The sequence below is a fragment of the Rousettus aegyptiacus genome, unplaced genomic scaffold (assembly GCF_014176215.1).
Source record: "Rousettus aegyptiacus isolate mRouAeg1 unplaced genomic scaffold, mRouAeg1.p scaffold_m13_p_14, whole genome shotgun sequence".
Lineage (NCBI taxonomy): Eukaryota > Metazoa > Chordata > Mammalia > Chiroptera > Pteropodidae > Rousettus > Rousettus aegyptiacus.
Window position 1 is genome coordinate 42,789,744 of NW_023416289.1, and position 17,859 is coordinate 42,807,602.

General features: G+C 41.9%; 1 protein-coding gene across 6 annotated transcripts; it reads right to left on the reverse strand.

The window, feature by feature from the left end:
- Nucleotides 1-11: 11 nt before the first annotated feature.
- Nucleotides 12-15,179, reverse strand: ZNF229 (zinc finger protein 229). 6 transcript variants are annotated; one of them, XM_036232404.1, is made up of 8 exons: nucleotides 15,142-15,179; nucleotides 14,644-14,750; nucleotides 14,133-14,220; nucleotides 8,797-9,325; nucleotides 8,565-8,623; nucleotides 5,471-5,597; nucleotides 5,128-5,223; nucleotides 12-3,921 (listed from the first exon to the last, which is right to left on the reverse strand). In XM_036232404.1, the coding sequence occupies exons 4-8, from the start codon at nucleotides 8,828-8,830 to the stop codon at nucleotides 1,676-1,678; spliced, it is 2,562 nt and encodes an 853-aa protein (XP_036088297.1). In that variant the 5' UTR covers nucleotides 8,831-9,325; nucleotides 14,133-14,220; nucleotides 14,644-14,750; nucleotides 15,142-15,179; the 3' UTR covers nucleotides 12-1,675. The 6 variants fall into 6 exon arrangements, with proteins under 6 accessions (XP_036088297.1, XP_036088294.1, XP_036088299.1 ...); XM_036232401.1 differs by lacking the exon at nucleotides 15,142-15,179 and adding an exon at nucleotides 14,840-15,134; XM_036232406.1 differs by lacking the exon at nucleotides 15,142-15,179 and adding an exon at nucleotides 14,840-15,134 and having other exon boundaries at nucleotides 14,413-14,750.
- Between the last annotated feature and the right edge of the window lie 2,680 nt (nucleotides 15,180-17,859).

Below are 17,859 nucleotides of genomic sequence, written 5' to 3' on the forward strand. Positions count from 1 at the left end.
AAAAATTTCAGTTCGTTTGTATACTTTGTATTTGGTACTGCATGCAGCAGAAAAATAACAGAAAACAAATACATATAATAACATATGCCATAAGGGATTATTCCACTAGACTAATTTTCAAAAAAAAATAGCTTTACTGTTACAAAATTGATATATACTTTGTTAAAAAATACATAAAAGTACATGAATGAATCACACACCCTGTACTCCATTTGCAAGAGATAAGCAGTCGTGACAGTGACCTTTCACACATCTTTTTCTTTCTTTGTCTCTCTATAAACATATACACATATAAAAACATGTTAACAAAATGGGGTCCAACTACAATTGTTGTTCTACAAACTTCCTGGTTCACTAAATAGTTGAGGGCAACCTTCAATGTCATGATCAGTGCACCTAAATATTTTTAGTGGTTTTCCCTTGTGTACATGTGCCTTAACTTACTACACTTGGAGCATTAACACTTGTCAGTTTTCTGCTATTGTAAGAAAACACTACAAAACTCAGTTACATGCATACGCCTTTCCCCAAATGTGCATCTCTCTCCCAGGTATAAATTACTATACTGTCACTTCAAAGGTTATACAAATTGAACTTGATACACTGACAAATTCTTTCCAAAAAGACTATCTATTTTCCCTTCCATTAATAATGCATCAGAGTACATGTTTCTGCAGATTCCCACTGACGCGGTATTTGGTGGATCTGTTTTACTATGCTATTTTTGTAAGTTAAAAATGGCATTTCTGATTTTTAAAAATGTTCTAATATTTGTCTTATATGTAAAAAAAAACCTACATGAGATGAAGTGGAATAAAAATATTATATTCATGAGAGCAAGAAAACAATTCCTAGAAATGTACTCCTCAAAAACATTCAGAACCTGTTTTTTCAAACTCTAAAGATTAGTGAGGGGCCATTCAAAATACTTTAATAAGTGGAAACAAACAGTATTTTTAAAATGCAAAAATAAAAAAAAATCAGCACTTCAAAGATGCAAATTCTTCTCGAATTAACCTATACATTCAACACAATTCCAATTAAAAGCCTAATTGATTTGTTTTCAAAACTTGAGAGAATGAAATAAAGGTTAGCACAACCTCTCTACAAGAACAATTTACCTATATGAGATAAAACACAATCACAAAAACATGTTGAAAACGGATGGAGATCCAATACCCATACCTGCATGGAGAACTTCCCTCGTAACTGTTCCTGGACTTCTAAAAGTGACTTGCCTCAGCAAATGTCATCATCTTTTAATTTTCATAAAACCTAAAAGGTTTTAGTAAGGCGACAATTTTTTCCTTCACTTGTGCCATTTGTAGGTATTTACCCCTGCTCCCAAGAAATCCACATCCATAATCTGCTTTGATATCTCACTACTCCTATCATTTGTAAAAGCTCCCCCCAGGCCAACTCTAATGAAAGTGACAATCTTTACTGTCACAGCTTTTCTCTAAGGTCTACTCTGCTGTACATACCCCTGAAGATTTAAGTCTGTGACTGACGGACTCAAGAACTTCCAGTTCTTTCCTTCCTGTGCATACTAGCTGCTGGCTATGAAAACGCCAGCCTCTGCTGCTGGCCTCCCTACATGACGCATTCAAGTTTTTCTCCTATGTTGGCTCTCAGACAAATGTAAAGTTCTGAGTTCTAAAATGGAAACTTCGATTCACCCCTCCTTACAAGGTTTCTCACTTAAATGTCCTCTCTGGTGATTTCGCAGACCTGAGCTGTAGCTGAAGCCTTTCCCACATTCCTTACATTTATAGGGCTTCTCCCCAGTGTGGACTCTCTGGTGGACATGAAGACAGGAGCTGCGACCAAAGCCCTTCCCACACTCCTCACATTTATAGGGCTTCTCACCGGTGTGGACTCTCTGGTGGCCTTGCAGATGTGAGCTCTGACTATAGCCCTTCCCACACACGTCACATCGATACGGTTTCTCTCCAGTGTGCACTCTCTTATGACTGAGGAGACCTGAGCCGTATCTGAAGCCCTTTCCACACTCATAGCACGTGTAAGGTTTCTCTCCTGTGTGCAGTCTCTGGTGGGTACGAAGATTCGAGCCATAACTGAATCCCCTGCCACACTGCTCACACGTGTACGGCTTCTTTCCCGTGTGGACTCGCTGATGTTTGTGAAGACTTGAGGTGCATCGGAAGCCCTTTCCACACTCCTTGCACTTATATGGCTTCTCACCTGTGTGGACCCTCTGGTGAATGAGAAGCCCCGAGCTGTAGCTGAAGCCTTTACCACACTCAGCACACTTATAGGGCTTCTCTCCCGTGTGGACCCTCTGATGGATGAGGAGGTCAGAGCTGTAAATAAAGCCTTTCCCACACACGTCACAAATGTAGGGCCTCTCTCCCGTGTGGACCCTCTGGTGACTATGCAGGTCTGAATTCCGCCGGAAGCCCTTCCCACACTCCACACACTTATAGGGTTTCTCTCCTGTGTGGACCCTCTGGTGGACATGGAGGTCTGAGCTGTGGCCAAAGCTCTTCCCACACTCGCATTTGTAGGGTTTCTCTCCCGTGTGCAGCCTCTGATGCATGAGGAGCCCCGAGCTGTAACTGAAACCCTTCCCACACACGTCACATTCATAGAGGCGCTGCCCTGTGTGAACCCTCTGGTGAGCCTGAAGGTATGAGTTGTGACTGAAACCTCTGTCACATCTGTCACACTGGTAGGGTTTCTCCCCCGTGTGCGTCTTCTGATGACTGCTGAGATGGGAGCTACAGATGAACCCCTTTCCGCAGTCAGCACAGCTGTAGGGTTTCTCTCCCGGGTGGACGTGCCGATGCTTGTGCAGTGCGGACTTGGCGTAGAAGCCTTTGCCACACTCGCTGCACGTATAGGGCTTCTCGCCTGTGTGCAGCCGCTGATGGACCTGAAGCACCGAGCTATAGCTGAAGCCTTTCCCACACGCGCTGCACTTATACGGCTTCTCTCCAGTATGGACCCGCTGGTGGACAAGCAGGTTTGAGCTTCGACCGAAGGCTTTCCCACACACCTCGCATTTATAGGGTTTCTTTCCCGTATGCACTCCCTGGTGAATAAGAAGAACTGACTTGTACCTGAACCCCTTCCCACACACATCGCATCGGAAGGGCAGCTCTCCACTGTGAACCCCAGGACGGCTGTGAGGGCGCGTCTTCGGCCCGAGGCCACGAACACGTTCGCTACTTTTAAAAGATTTCTCTCCTGTGGGAATTCTTTGCTGCCTCTCGAGACAGGCGATCTGCCTCCAGCCCTTCCCAAACTCATACTTACAGGGTTTCTCTCTCAATGGCACTCTTGGATAAGTGGGGTGGTTTGAATCATCCCCAAAGCCATTTCCACGTTCGTTACTTTTCAAACCATTCCCTCTGGGGTTGGGGTGATGAAGTATGGACTTTTTAATGAAGTCTTTTCTACATTTATTGCAATTACATGGCTTCTCTCTTTCAGCTAATCCGTGGTCATCGTGACAATCTGATATCCAGCTGAAGCCATACTCATCCCAGTCATATTTATAAATTATATCTTCCACGTCAATTTTTTTATACCTTTCTAGAACATTCCAAGGCTTGCCCACAAAGGCTCTAGTCCAAGATTCTTGAATGGAGAATGGTCTTACAGCTTTCCAGGCTGGAAACTCTTGATTTTCCGAATGGATGGGCCCATCTCCCTGAAGACTATTCACCAAGTTTTCAATTTGTGAACCCTGGGTAGAAGACCCTTCCTGCTCCTGGCAGAGAGAAGCATCTTCTGAGAACTGGAAGCCTTTCCCTTGAAGATTTACTCCATGGTCTTGACTCGTAGTTAATTCACCAGGCCCCTGCTCCCAGATTTCCCAGTAGGAGAGCTCTCTGTCTGAAAAGAACTTTAATTCTCTTTCTTGAATATACTCCATATCCTTTTCATTATTGTCTCCTATGAGGTTAAAGAAAATTCTGGGATGAGAACAAGGACACTATTGGCTCAGAAAGATCAGGTTTTCAAACTTGGACCAAAAACAGCTGAGAGAAAAATTCAGCTTTATGTATCTTAACTACCAGGGCACTTAATTTTATGTCTAAAAGAAGGAAGAAGCTCTTATTAATAAGCTTTGAAGCTAAATGTTAACACAGTCCTATTAGTAACAAACTAAGTCTCATCATATAGTTACCAAGCAAAAAAGAAATTCTGAACAGATTTTTTACAGAGAATATTCACTTCTCCAGTTAATAAAACTGTTGTTGCTTTTAATTGGAATATCTAAGACTACTATAATAACCGCCCCTATGTGCCAACGATGTACACATATTAACTTATTTAACCTGCAGAGTCACATTGAGGTAGAAACCACTGTTATCTTCACTTCACAGATGAGGAAACCAAGGCACGGAAAGGTAAGTAACCTGTTAAGGGACCCCCACCACCAGGCTGGGAGGAAGCAGTGAGCTGGGATTCAAAGCAGAAGTCTGGTTTCAGAGCTACATTTAGCGTTCTCACACTGCCACCCAGAGTGACTCTAAAGTGGGGTACAGATGGGTTGAACTAGAGAAGGGAACAAAGCACCGAACCCCCCCCCCCCGAAGTGGACCAGCTGTGTCTATGCCTTCTGTGAGTATATTACATAGGAATCCGGATGACACTGATAAGGGACAGAGACATAAAAATATCAACTCATCCCCAGTATTGGTTGTGAGCCATCAAAGTGTCATTTTTACCATATAGTTCTAGATGATTTAAAAAATCTGTCTATGTTTTCTAATATTGTTGGCTATTTTTATATTTTAGGGCTTAAGTAACATGAATCTGTTTATAATCAGGAACTTACAGGATAATGGAGTTAACTGAGAAATACAACAGAACTCTCAATGTTCTGGAACAGTCTCTCTGCCACTAGTTTACTCTTACTTTGATTAGCTGTTTTATCAGAGGGAAGAAAGTCCCCTCACTCCTTCCGTGTGTGTCACTCTCTGAAAAGCATGAAGGAACCCTGAGAAGGTAGGGACGGAGTAATAGAAATGAAGCTGTAGAACAGTAAACCGACTACGGTACCAGCAGTATCCACAGGCAGATTGAGGGCATGGAACGGGCCTCTGTGGGGCAAGCTCACCGCCTCGCTAGGACTCCAGGCTCCCTGGTTCTCACCTGAATGTGCACCTCTTAGAGTTCCTCTCTCTGTCACCCAAGTCTCTCTATCTTGTTCCAAATGAAACATCTTACCAGGTTTGCAAGGTTGTTGCCCTGAAAATGCAAGAAAATACAAGAATTAAGCTCATTTTTGAGGTACAAATGATTATCTGAAAATGTAGCCCTAACTCCATGATCTTTAAGCCTTTGAAGGACAGACAAGATTTGGGACTGGCTAAATGAAACTACTTATAACAGTACTGTTTTTTAAAAAAAAAAATGGATTTAACCTATGTACAAAGACCAAAAATACCCTTTCTCCAGGGAATGAGAACACTCCAGTAAGTTAAGCTCCTCTCACCCACTGAGACCAGGTTCCTGAAGTTCTCCAGCATCACGTCTCGGTACAGTTTCCTCTGGGCGGCGTCCAGCAGCCCCAGCTCCTCCTCTGTGAAGATGACAGCCACATCCTTGAAGGTCAATGGCTCCTAAAATGTGAAGCGCCATTAACACAAACACCCGCTGGATGAAATGTAAGTTTGTTGTAACTTACTTGGCATCACTAAGACAAGTAGACAAGAAATCAAGAAATTACTCAGTTTGGCAAGTCAAATCTAGTACTATTAATTTTAGGTGCCAATAATTTCAATTCTAACTTATCTGGTCTTCCATGGCCATCCAAAGAGTAAAGCAAGGAATGTCCTTTGCTCAGTGCGAGCACAAATTCTGAAGGCAATTTCTAGAACAGAAATGGCTGAATCACAGGGTCTGCACATTTTACAATTTGACTCTAACTTGTAGGTTACCAACTCTTTCTCTAAAAAGACTATGATAAATAATGAGACCTGACAGTGCCTAACTTCAGTGTGTCCATCACAGCACACACTCCAAATCAACACCTTGGCCAGAATGATTGTTCTTCACTCCTCCACAGCAGTTGGGCGAATCCCACTCTTTATTGCCACAGCCTCCCACCCTCCACACATACACCTTTTACGGGCTTTGCTGTCAGCCCCTGACAGAAGCAACCAAGGTATTTATACAACCATCTCCCCAAATAGGTGAGACCTCTAAACCAGCAGTTCAAATTGTAGTTTCAAATCATACGTATCAGCCTTTGTTATAAATTGTGGCCTAAGTTTCTAAGTGAATTGCTCTGGTCCAGTGAGAAAAAAATGGCAGTTACATATTCTGAAATACAGTGATTAGCTGTTCCTATATCATCACTATCTTCATTTAGATTGTGACATGCTTTATGCTTTCTCGAGAGGGAGAAAATCGTCTATGAGGTCTTCAGAATTACACTTTATCTTCAGCCTGTCCTTGGAATACCTGTGATAAGGTATTACAAAGTTAAGAGTGAGCTGTGATACCACAGGTATTTCACTTTTAACAAAATTCATGGAGGCGAGGTAGCTATAGTAAGGTTTAGTGCATATATGTCAACATATTATTCATTCGAGAAATATACAGTACCTATAAAACAGTAATAGATCATAGCCACGAGTAAAACTATACACTGAGTCCCTTGAGTCCCAGCAAATCTCCAAACGAGAGGGTCATCCTGAGGAGCCCTAAACCAGGAGGTGAAGTAACTTGGTCAAGGTCACAAAGCTAGTAAGAGATGGAGCTAGAACTTGAAAACAAAGAGCCCAGTTCCGGAGACACTATACATTAATAATTGTCCTTTTTATAAAAGCCAAGATGTGTTTGCTACCAGAAAATGAGAAGATACAAAGCAGATAATATTAATACCTTCATTTATAGCAAACGTACTACAAGGCAGGCACTGGACTAAGTGCTTCTATGATTTATCTCATTTAGTCTTCACTGTACTCACAGAAAGTGAGAGCTTTCTAGAGTGTTAGAAATGATCTATTATCTGTCATCTGTAACTACTCACAAGGTAGTTACTATTGCTATCCCTGTTTCACAGAGAGAAAAATGGGATCTCAGAAGTGAACATTGTCAAGGAACATCCATCTAATAGATGCAGAGTCAGGACTGAATCAGCCTGACTAACCATGCTGTCATGATTCTGCTCGACTGCTGCCCAACTGAGATCAGAAGGGCCACAGGCCACAGGAACCTACATTCCCACTCTGGAGAAGGAACGTCACAAACAGAGCACATTTACCAGCACAATCCTAGATCCATCCTAAGACTCAAGGCAGCATGAGAGGGGAGAAAGCTTGGGCCAGAGGCCATCGGTTGGCAATTGATTAGACAAATGTAAACCAGTCACTAACCCCCAAATCTTTATGTACAGCTCTGTCTTCTGCACTGAGTCCTGCCATAACCAACTACCATTAGACGGCTACAAGGTAATGTGAACCAAAAAAAGCCCAATTCGAACTGAGTATTTCCTTCCAAATTGTTCTCTCATCTCCCCTGTGTGGGTAAACAGTGCCATCTACCTTAAAATCTTTGATTCTTCCCTTGTCTTCATTTCTCACATCTAATTAACAACAAAAAAGTCTGCCAATTATTCTTCCAAAACTGCCCTCCTCTCCCTGTCCCCTCTAGTCTGACTTATCATTACCCTTTGCCTGGATAACTACAGATACTTTCAATCAGGTCATCTTATGTCCTTTAAAGTACCTGAAAGCAATCACCTTGCTTTTAATTCATTTACTACCTGTCTCTCCCTTGTAGGACGTCAGCCGCCTGAGGGCAGGGATGTTGACTGTTTTGTTTGCTGATATGTCATCAGTGCTTAGAATGATGTTTGGCCCATCATAGGTATTCAACATATATTTGCAAAATGAATAAATGAAGGAAAACATGAACAGACCAGTGATCGCATAAATAACTGAAACAAGGTGTTTGAGATCTACCATGAAAAAGGGCACCTGGTCTGGAGAACATTACAACTAAGTTTTAGCCAAACTTTAATTCTAACATTCATTTTTTTCCTTCAGAATTCAGTAAAAATAGTAAAACGATGCAGACATGTACAAGAGACTCAATGGACAAGAGTATAGAAGGCAGGGCCATATGAAAGATGAATTGAATGGAATCTCTTCCTTCAAATATATAATATACATACATATTTTAGATATACACATATATACACAAATACATAAATATCTAATGATAAGGACAGCATTTAATTGACTTGCAAATGAATGACTAACAAATGACATCGTCGTAATTTGCTATCTATCTTGGAAGACAATGAAGTTAAATGTCAACCTTATGCCATTTACAAAAATAAACTACAGTCATATTAAAGATTTAAAAATTTTAATGTAAATACTAAAAAAAAAAAACATTCAGGTGTCTTTTTCACTAAGGTCTTTTGAAAGTAGCTATTTCGTTGATAAATGCAATAAGGGATAAAATATATTCACCCCAATACACTTTTTTTCTCTTTTTCCTTCTACCAAAGGATGAAGACATTTACTCTGATGCCTACAGTGGTATTTCTGGAGAAAAAAGAAAACTCAACCCACCTGGAACTCGGTCTTGTGCTCTACGAGTTGGGAAGAGACTGAGGCCTGAGAAAGCAGACCTGCAAGAGAAAGAAGCATGAGAAGAGTGATGCCCGCCTGTGCCTCAGGGACATCTGCCCCCTCACACACTGGTTTCCTTTCCTGTGACGCCAACTCCCCACCCACCTAACTCTCCCTTTACACACCTGACTCAGACACCCGCCCCGACCCCACACCCTTCATTAACGCTCACCGCTTTCCCCACGCCTCGGGGTCAAAGTCTCCATGGTCTCCACTCCCAAGGGTTTTGAGAGTGGCAGCAATTTTATTTATCCTCTGATCTTCCTAAGCTGGAGAAGACCCAGGTTTTCTTCATTCTCGAGACTTTCCAAGATCTTCCAAGGAGCATCAGACGGATACCTGAGGTCACAAGCACCTGTCTCCACCTTCACTCCCCTGAGCCTGGTTGGTTCCCATGCTCCAGGGACCTGTGGGCTCAGGTGGGAACTCGACATCATCTGAGTTCTTTCTTCTGTGCTCTGGGTCTCCAGCAGGGTTCACGCTCTCTGGACAGCATTCACTCAGTGGATATTTACTGAGTATCTGTAGGCACAGTCCCTGCTCTGAAGAGATTCAGAGGCCAGAGAGCCAAGCATGCTGTGGTTGGCTGAGGACAGTCACAGAGGCATCTGCAGGGAGGGCCCAGCAGCAGAAGTCTCGCAGTGGGACACTGGGCCCTAGGGAAGGGTGCAGAGATCCTGCAAACATATGGGACATGTGCCCTGTGAAGGAAAACCCAAATGTGAAAGTTTTAATAGCATAAGACTGTGAGGCTGCAAAAAGCCCCACCAAAAAACAAAACAAAACAAAATAAAAACACATCCTGTCCTTAAGGATTTTAAAAATCACAATACAGCTCAGCAAATGTCTTCTAAATCAGAGTTTACAACCTTTTTTGTTCCACAGCATCTTTTGGCAGTCTGGTGACACTCATGGACTCCTACTCAGATAAATGTTTTAAATGCATAAAATACAAAAAAATGGAATTATTTTAAATGCTAATTATACTGGAATACAACCTTCAAAACTAATAAAACACCCAGTATGTGCTTCTTTATTAACACATTAAAAACCATGAATTAACTACTAAAATTTGAAAATAATAGTGAGCTTAAACGATATTTTGAAATATCTATATGAATTGTAATTATGATATAAAAACACGTATGATTTGCATGGATCACAAAATCACAGGTCTGCTAATACTTTTGTGGTTTGCTGTGTACGGTCACAATGGAAGGAAATGCCGACTTTCAGTTCAACTAGAGTAAATGTTTTCTCCACTCAAGGTCATGGACCTGCTGCATTATGCCCACGGACTCAAGTTCAAGAACTCCTTTTCTAAACGAAGCCTTCTCCTGTCACCAGAGCAAATGAATCACTCCAGGACCTGGCAACACTGTTTAAATTAGTGGTTTTCCACCTCTGACATAGCCTGCCTGTCCTGTGAAGACCTCTAAATCATCACGGGACTTGAGGCCTCCTCGTTTACTTCTCCATCTTGCACGGGTCTGGCACACTGAATGCACTTAGCACATTCCATCCACAGGATACGAGGCAGGGAGATGAAGAGAACTGGAACCAGCTTGCAGCTAGTCAGCAGGTCACGCAGACACTGACCACGAGCTCCCTCCTGCCTTGCTTGTTTTCTCTTGAGATTCAAGCCACAGGGTAAATTCAGACACACAGACACACACTCTTGGGGTGTCTGCTCATAAGATACCCTGGGTTGTACTGCTTCAGAAGGCCAAGTCTCCACCTTTGCTCTAACCATCAGTCTCAGACCTTTGCACAGCCCACTCTGGCAAGCATCTCTCCATGTCACACAAGGGGCACTGCCCTACACTGGGACTGCTCTCTGAGGCAAGTGTCAAAGGCTAGGCAACATGCTGCCTCCTACCCGGAGGCCAAATCTCTAACAAGCCATTTAAACTCAACTCTTTAGGACCCCCAGGACCAGGCTCTGCAAACTTCGGTGTGCACCAACACCATGAGTAACTGGTAACCCTTTTTCCATTTAGCAAAAGTGCAGCTCGCTGCCAGTGTTAATTTAACATCATGCATAGGAACATTACATTTTCTAGGATTTTTTGTTTTAGCGATCGAGAATTACTAAATTTTGAAAATGTAAATTTACTAAAGCCTGAATGCTATAAATAGAAGGATGTCATTTGTTTCTAAAGACTATCAATACACTACAGTGATGTGAAAATAAGAATAAAAACGCAATACTTGACTTTGGGGGTCAGGTTAGGACTGTAATCCGTGAGTTATCTAAGGGTAAACGCTGCAGCTGCAAGCACCACCGGCGAGTATTCTTGGGGTAAACGAGAAATGGGTTAAAACAGATTGCTGGACCCCACCTCCAAAGATTCTGAATCAAGAGCTCTGCAGTGAAGTCCAAGAATCTGAATTTCTAACAAGTTTTTAGGTGATGCTAATATGGCTGCTCCAGAGATGACACTTTAAGTATCATGTGCTAAACTGCATCTGAGTGGCTGCGTTTCAGGGTTTCCAGGGGCTTCTAGTTTGTACAAAACTTCCTCATATCCCTGACCTCTAAAGGTTAGACTGCCTCAAGCTTTAGTCCAGGAAGTTTTCTCTATCTGTACTCATTCACTCCGTTGGTGAACACATATCCAATCTCATGGCTTCAAACATCGATAGGAGTACTTAACAAACTCCAGCTTTGCCTCTAGAGGTCCCTTTCATCTTTCAAGTGAGAGAGGCAAATATTTGGGGGTGATCCTCAATTCCTCTCTTTCTCAAATACATCAACAAATACGTTCAAATTATAGCCAGAATTGGACCAATTCTCCTTAGTGTTACTACCCAAACCACCATCACCTCTGGCCTGAATTCCTGCAACAGCCTCCTACCTGGTCTGCTTCGCTTTCTGCTCCCCACAGTCTATTTCCTACACAGTAGCCACAGTGGTGTTTTTTTGTTTTTGATTTTTTTTTTTAATTTTTATGAGTGTTTACTGAGCCAAACTGCTAACATATGGCAAGGAAAAGGATCTCAAATGCTCTGAAGAGTGATGTCTGTAAATATAAATAAAGTCATGTCACTCCTCTAGCCAAGACCTTCACCAAAACCCTTTCAATGGCCAACAGACCGGGCACTATTCTGGTGACCCAATACCCGACTTCCTACTCCTCCTTCCTTTCTCATTCTGCTCAGCCCCTCTGGTCTCCTAACTGTTCTTCAAATAGACCAGTCACGCACCCACCTCCTGGCCTTCACTGCTATTCCCTTTCTCCAAATGTCCACAGACCCCTCACTTCCTTTGGGCCCCTACTCAAGCACCATCTTTTCAATGATGTCACCTGACTATCCTACTTGAATCTGCAAGTCCCTCTGCCAGCACTCGCGAAGCCCCTTCCCTGCTTCATTTTTCTCTGTGAACCTTATCCTCTAACCTACTGTCTTTCCCTTGTTTACTGTCTTTCTGTGCTCAGTAGGATATGAGCTCTATGAGAGCTGTGATTTTAATCTCCAGGCACACTGCAGGAGCTCAGGAACTATTTATTTAAAAATTTCTTTTTTGCCTACAGCACCTGGTCTTCCTAGGTGGTCTCCCATCCAAGTGCTAATCAGGCCCGACCCTGCTTAGCTTCCAAGATCAGACATCAGGCTTATTCAAAATGGCATGGTCATAGACCATGGACTGTGGCTCCACTGGGGCATGAACCCTGGACCTCCTCCATGTAAAGGAGATGTGATAACTGTTACACTGTGGAACCACATCCTCAGGAACTATTTAAATGGGAGGAGGGGACTCGCCTGAACTCAGCCTGCTGATACTTGGAACCCGGGTCTTTTGGTACCAACTACAGAGCAAAAAGGATTCTGTTCCCCAGTTCGTTCTCTTAGTAAATTACATGTGAAGGACCAGGCGGGGTGTGTTGGAACACAAGTGATCAGGGCAGACAAGGGCTCTGCGCTCAAGCAGCTGAAATTCTAGCTAGGAAGATGGCACTCACTTACTGAAATTCTATTATGTGTCTGGTGCCCAAACTATAAAGAAAGATACAGTCCTTGACCGTGCAGACCTCACTCTGGGGAGAAAAAAAGGATGATAAAAATGGCTGCAACAAAGGCAGTGGGATAAAAAAGTAATGGGAGAAAGAGATACTGCAAAGGTAGAAATAACAGGACTAGATGAATGAATACTCTGTGTGGGGATGAAAAGGACGAGAAATCAGATGAGTCTGGTGTTAAAGTTTGAGGACCATGGGAAAATTATGGAGTTTTAATCCAGATAGCAAATGAAGGAGCAGGGTTTTGCAAGTTGCAATTCTTGTCTCTCAATATTGGAGTGTCAAATGGCTTGGGTTTAAGTTCTGGCTCAGACACTTTGTAGCTGTATTGACACTAAATGTACCGACACAAATTTCTGAATGAGTCTGTTCTTTCTTCTGTTAAATGAAGATAATACTTCTTACTTGTAGAGCTAAAAGAATGAAGTCTTTGTCATACACATACACATGAATACCTATATGAATAAAGCTTATAATCAAGTGCTTGGCTCAGAGAAAATCTTCAACAAACTATTATCATTCCTGTTATTCGTTCATCTGAGCACTACCTTAAGAATACAGGCATTCGTTAATTTAACAAATATACATTCAGTGTCTAACTACATCTTGGACGCTCTGACAAACGCTGGGGATAAGGCAGTAACTAAGAGGGACGAGGTACCTGTTCTTATGATGCCTGCATTCTGGTAAGTAAACAAGTCTACACATCAGTTGATCTTTGATTATAAACAGGGCATATAAGAAAATAAAATAAATGTGATAGATTCTTGTTTACCAACCAGAATGTAAGCTCTCCTGGCTTAAACACAGGTGGCAGGTGTGGGGGGACAACATTAAATCAGGTTGTCATGGATGGTCTCTAAGACCTTCATGAAAATAAATAAGCTGTGCAAAGGTCTAGGCTGGGAAAACTACAGAGAGAAGTGTAAGTACAAAGGCCCTGACTGCCGGTCAGGTGACACTTGCTAAGGTATTTAACCTTTCTAAGCTTCCGCATTCTTATCAGTAACATGGGACTAATAATATCTGACTTACAAAGTCGCTGAGCAAATTAAATATTTACTAATTCAGATACTTATTAACAGGCTATTATATGCCAGGCATCAAGGATACAGCAGTGAAAGCCCTCACCATAATACCTTGCGTATAAGAAGCATGTAATTAATGTAAACCATTATAGTTACCGTACTCATTTCTTCCCTAAATCTAGCACAGCCTTGAAACAATGTAAGCCTGAATGATTTACTGAGCAAATGAACCACTACTAGGAGCCGGGGAAAGAATACACTAAATTAAGACACTTGGAAGTTTCTCAACCTTAGAAGAAACCTATTTCTGCGGGAAGGCAGCTATGGCTTAAGGGTCTGAATGGGCATTTGTCAAAACAAAAAGGATGAAGAATTTGTCAAAAAAAGCAGGCCTCTGTTTCGGAAGAGAGCTGGCGTTTCCATGAAACAAAACAACAAAAAACCAAAGTTCTACTCACCTGAGCTCTAAGGTCAAGAGACCAGGCGTTATTCCTTCCTCTTCTATGCAATTCCCGCTGGCAAAGGAACGGTCCCAAGAAAGCAAGGCTGTGAAAGAAGAGAGGTGAAATAACACGATTTTATCACCAACGCACCACAGGGAGAAATCTCTGAGCACCAACTGGATTTAATCTACGCCTTCCTTTTATCTACCTTCCAGTAATTTACTCCTACCCCTTCCTTGAGGAGTGCAGGCACAGGGACCTCCCTGTCTGCGGACACAGAGAAAAGGGCCCGCACCATCGCTGCTTTGGGTCCTGTCTGCATGCCTGCCCCCACTGTAGCTTCCAGGACGCAATGAGAATCAGGACACAGCCTCAAGATTTGAATTCAGAGTTGTGACTCTCCCAGACCGTGTGACAGTGTGGCATTCAACCTGTGTGTGCCTCCGACGCCACAAAATAAAACCAGCAACAATCCATCAGCAATCGCAACTTGTACAGTGCTTAATAATCTCAAAAGAACACATACGGAACATGAAGAATCAACTTCTGCAGCTCTTTATAGACTTTGCAGGCAGCAAACTCTAAAATTAGTACAGAAGTAGGAAATAATCTTCTACTGGCCTTTCTGAGAATCTTTAAGAGAAAAAAAAAAAACAAGAAAAATACGTAATTAAGGCTTAAAAACCACCAACAACAAAAAACACGGCACAGTGGGCGGCTACCGTGAAAGAACTGCCTGAACCGAAAGCTGCCGGCCTGGAGCTGTCCGCTTCCCAGCCCTGGGTTGCCGAAGACTGCCGGCCCGAGCCCCGCCGGCCCAAGCTCCGCCCCGCATCCCAGTGCGGGATGCTCCGTGCTCCGCCTCCTCAAACTCCTTCTTTGCTAGGCCGAGTTGTCACAATTCCCTGGCTCCGACCCTCCGCCACACATCGCCCCTTTCCCCTCAGGTCTTAGACATCCAGCCTCTGTTCCTGCGGCCGGAAAGGAGACTTCCAAGAAGACTCACATCCCTTTTCTTACACACCAGTGCGTAAGAAACGATGGAAGACCAGCGCTGGCCGGAAGCGGAAGTGGGAGACTCAGCAGAGCCCGGACTACATTTCCCAGGACCCACCGCGGCGTACGGTTTACTTAGAGTCCAGATGGTGACCTAAACGAGCGTTCACCTGGAGCCCAGCTGAAGGCCGGTAGAATGAGAAGGAAGATAACAGTGAGTGTACCCAGGAAGGTCCCGGGACGCACAATGTTGTCGCGCTCAGCTTTGGGGGCCCTCTAGACGTTTCTTTTCTTTCCTTAAAAAACAGTTATTATTCAGTAATAACTTGTTCACGTTGTGAAAACTCTGACAATTCTTAAACAAATCCATAATCGCATCACAAGGGTATCTAAAAGCATTGTTGATGTTTTGGTATAAATTACTGTATGCTATTTCTTTTATTCCAAAAGCATGATCAATGTTAAGAAAAGTTAAAAAAAAAAAGCATGAAGAAAAAATGTGAAAAAAGAACGAAATTACAGTCCTTTATAATCCTGGCACCTAGAGACAAGAAGCATCAGTAGTATATCCGCCTACATATTTTCTGATCTCCTATGTGAGTAAATATGTATTAAATTTTTTTAGTCTACGGCTATGCCAACCTGAACGTGCAGGAACTGGTCTGATCTCGGAAGCTAAGCAGGGGCCCACCAAGCAGGGTGGGACCTGGTTAATACTTGGATGGGAGACCACATAGGAAGACTAGGTGCTGTAGACGTAAAAAATAAATTTAAAAAATGAATAAATAAGGGATTGTAAACTGATAAGGTCCTTGCAATCTGTGAGGTAAACCAAGGGTTGCCTCACCAAAAAAAAAAAAAAATCTTTTCTCTCCACAAAATTGTCATGATATTTGGACCATTTTTTTTTCTCATTTCATATGTCATAAGTAGCTTTCCATATTACTAAATAATGAAATTTTTAAGTGGTTGCTTAGGATTCTATAGTTTTAGATACCACTTCATCTGCCAATTGTTATATTTCCGATCTCTATGTATAAAAAACAAGTTATAATCATGTCCTTAATTTTTCCCAATTTGTTAGATCAAACATGCTGCCTCATTACTGCATTGCACAACACTGAGGGTACTAGGCAATAAAACAAAGCATTTTTTGTAGACAGTAAAGCAGAAAGATGAAATGAAAGTGGACCTCCATGACCTTTTAAACTAATACACCAATTGTATTGAAGCTATTGTTAATATATATATATGCATATTTTATAATTTTTATAATTCGAGTGATAGTTTACATATATTATATGTATTCTGGCTGAGTCTTCTGTCTGATATGTATTTTCAAATATCTTTTCATTATGTGGATTATATGTTTTAATAGTGCCTCGAGCAGAAGTTCGTACTTTTAATATAGTCCAAGTTATCAATTATTCCTTTATGGTTAATTGCTTATTTCCCATTTCATAAATCTTTGCCTACTATAGGAGCATAAAAGTGTTCTGTGCTCTTTCCCTCTAAAAATGTTTGTTTTCCTTTTCACATTTAAATATATCATCTTTCTGCCATTTAGTTTTGTAAATGTAGTGAGGTAGGACTCAGGATATTTTTCCGCCATGATACCCAATTGTTTCACTTACTGATTCATCAACTCTGGGTTATTTCAATGCACTGAGGTTTCACCTTCACCGTATTCAGGTGACTATGTATATGGATTATCCAGTTTTGTCGATCTTGTCTTAATGCTAACTGATTTAAGACAGGTCCTGTTTATCTCTTCCTGTAAGTCCTCCAGCTTTCTCAACATCTCTTTGACTAATGTTTGTGGCCCTTTTCTTTTTCATGTGATTTTTGGAATCAGCTCATCCATTCCCACCAAATCTCCATAGGGATGTTCAAGATTTGATACCTTTACAATATTAATACCTTTACAATATTGATTTATTTTGACCATCTTCAAATTCGTTTCAATATTTTTTTCTTAGTTTTTAGTGTAGAAGTCTTGCACAGTGTTCATTATATTTATTATAAGGGATCTGAGGGTTTTATACAATTATAATTTTTTTACATCTATTTCTATTTATCGCTGTTATATAGAATATGGTTAATTTTATGTAGTTTTGTGATATTCACTGTTAAATTCACTTCTAAATTCTCATAAACTCTGCAGATTCTTTTACTTTACTTAAGCAAACAACCATGTTGTCTGTGAATGACAATTTTTTCCTCTTTCAAATAATGATGCCTTTCATTTTTATTATACATAAATAGTTGCTTTAAAGAAAGAAATTGGACTTTTTTTTTCTCTATTAACACTTTGGAACAAACTAAAGTCTGTGTCTGTGGGAGGAACCTTGGGGTCCACAAGGTATCCTGAATATGTTAAACTTGTTAACCCCTCAAACTCTATGTACAAGACCCATCAGACTGAGACAAAGAAGAAAGAATTGGGAGGGACATTGCTCCTGTGACCACAGAGGACAGGACCATCAGTGCTCCGAGGATTCCTCCTTCATGCACTTGATATGCAAATGATTTGGCCCCATTTGAACCTCCCATGGTGCTGGTTCTGGAGGAGGCCACACTCTCAGCAGGAATTCCCGCTGTCCTTCACCAAGCTTTTGACAGGGCCAGTAGGATCCACTATGAGAAGGCTTCTGAGGTCTCTGGAGTCCTTCTCTGACTCACAGCACAAGATCAACTGGCATGGACACAGGCAGGGCATATGAAATGAAGTAGGGAACCAGCCTTT

Coding starts and splice junctions, on each gene's coding strand:
- ZNF229 (XM_036232404.1), bottom strand. CDS start 8,830: ATGGAGACTTTGACCCCGAGGCGTGGGGAAAGCG. Junction 5,224..5,470: donor CAGGAACCTGGTCTCAGTGG/GTGAGAGGAGCT, acceptor TTGCATTTTCAG/GGCAACAACCTTGCAAACCT. Junction 3,922..5,127: donor TCTAAGAGGTGCACATTCAG/GTGAGAACCAGG, acceptor TTAACCTCATAG/GAGACAATAATGAAAAGGAT.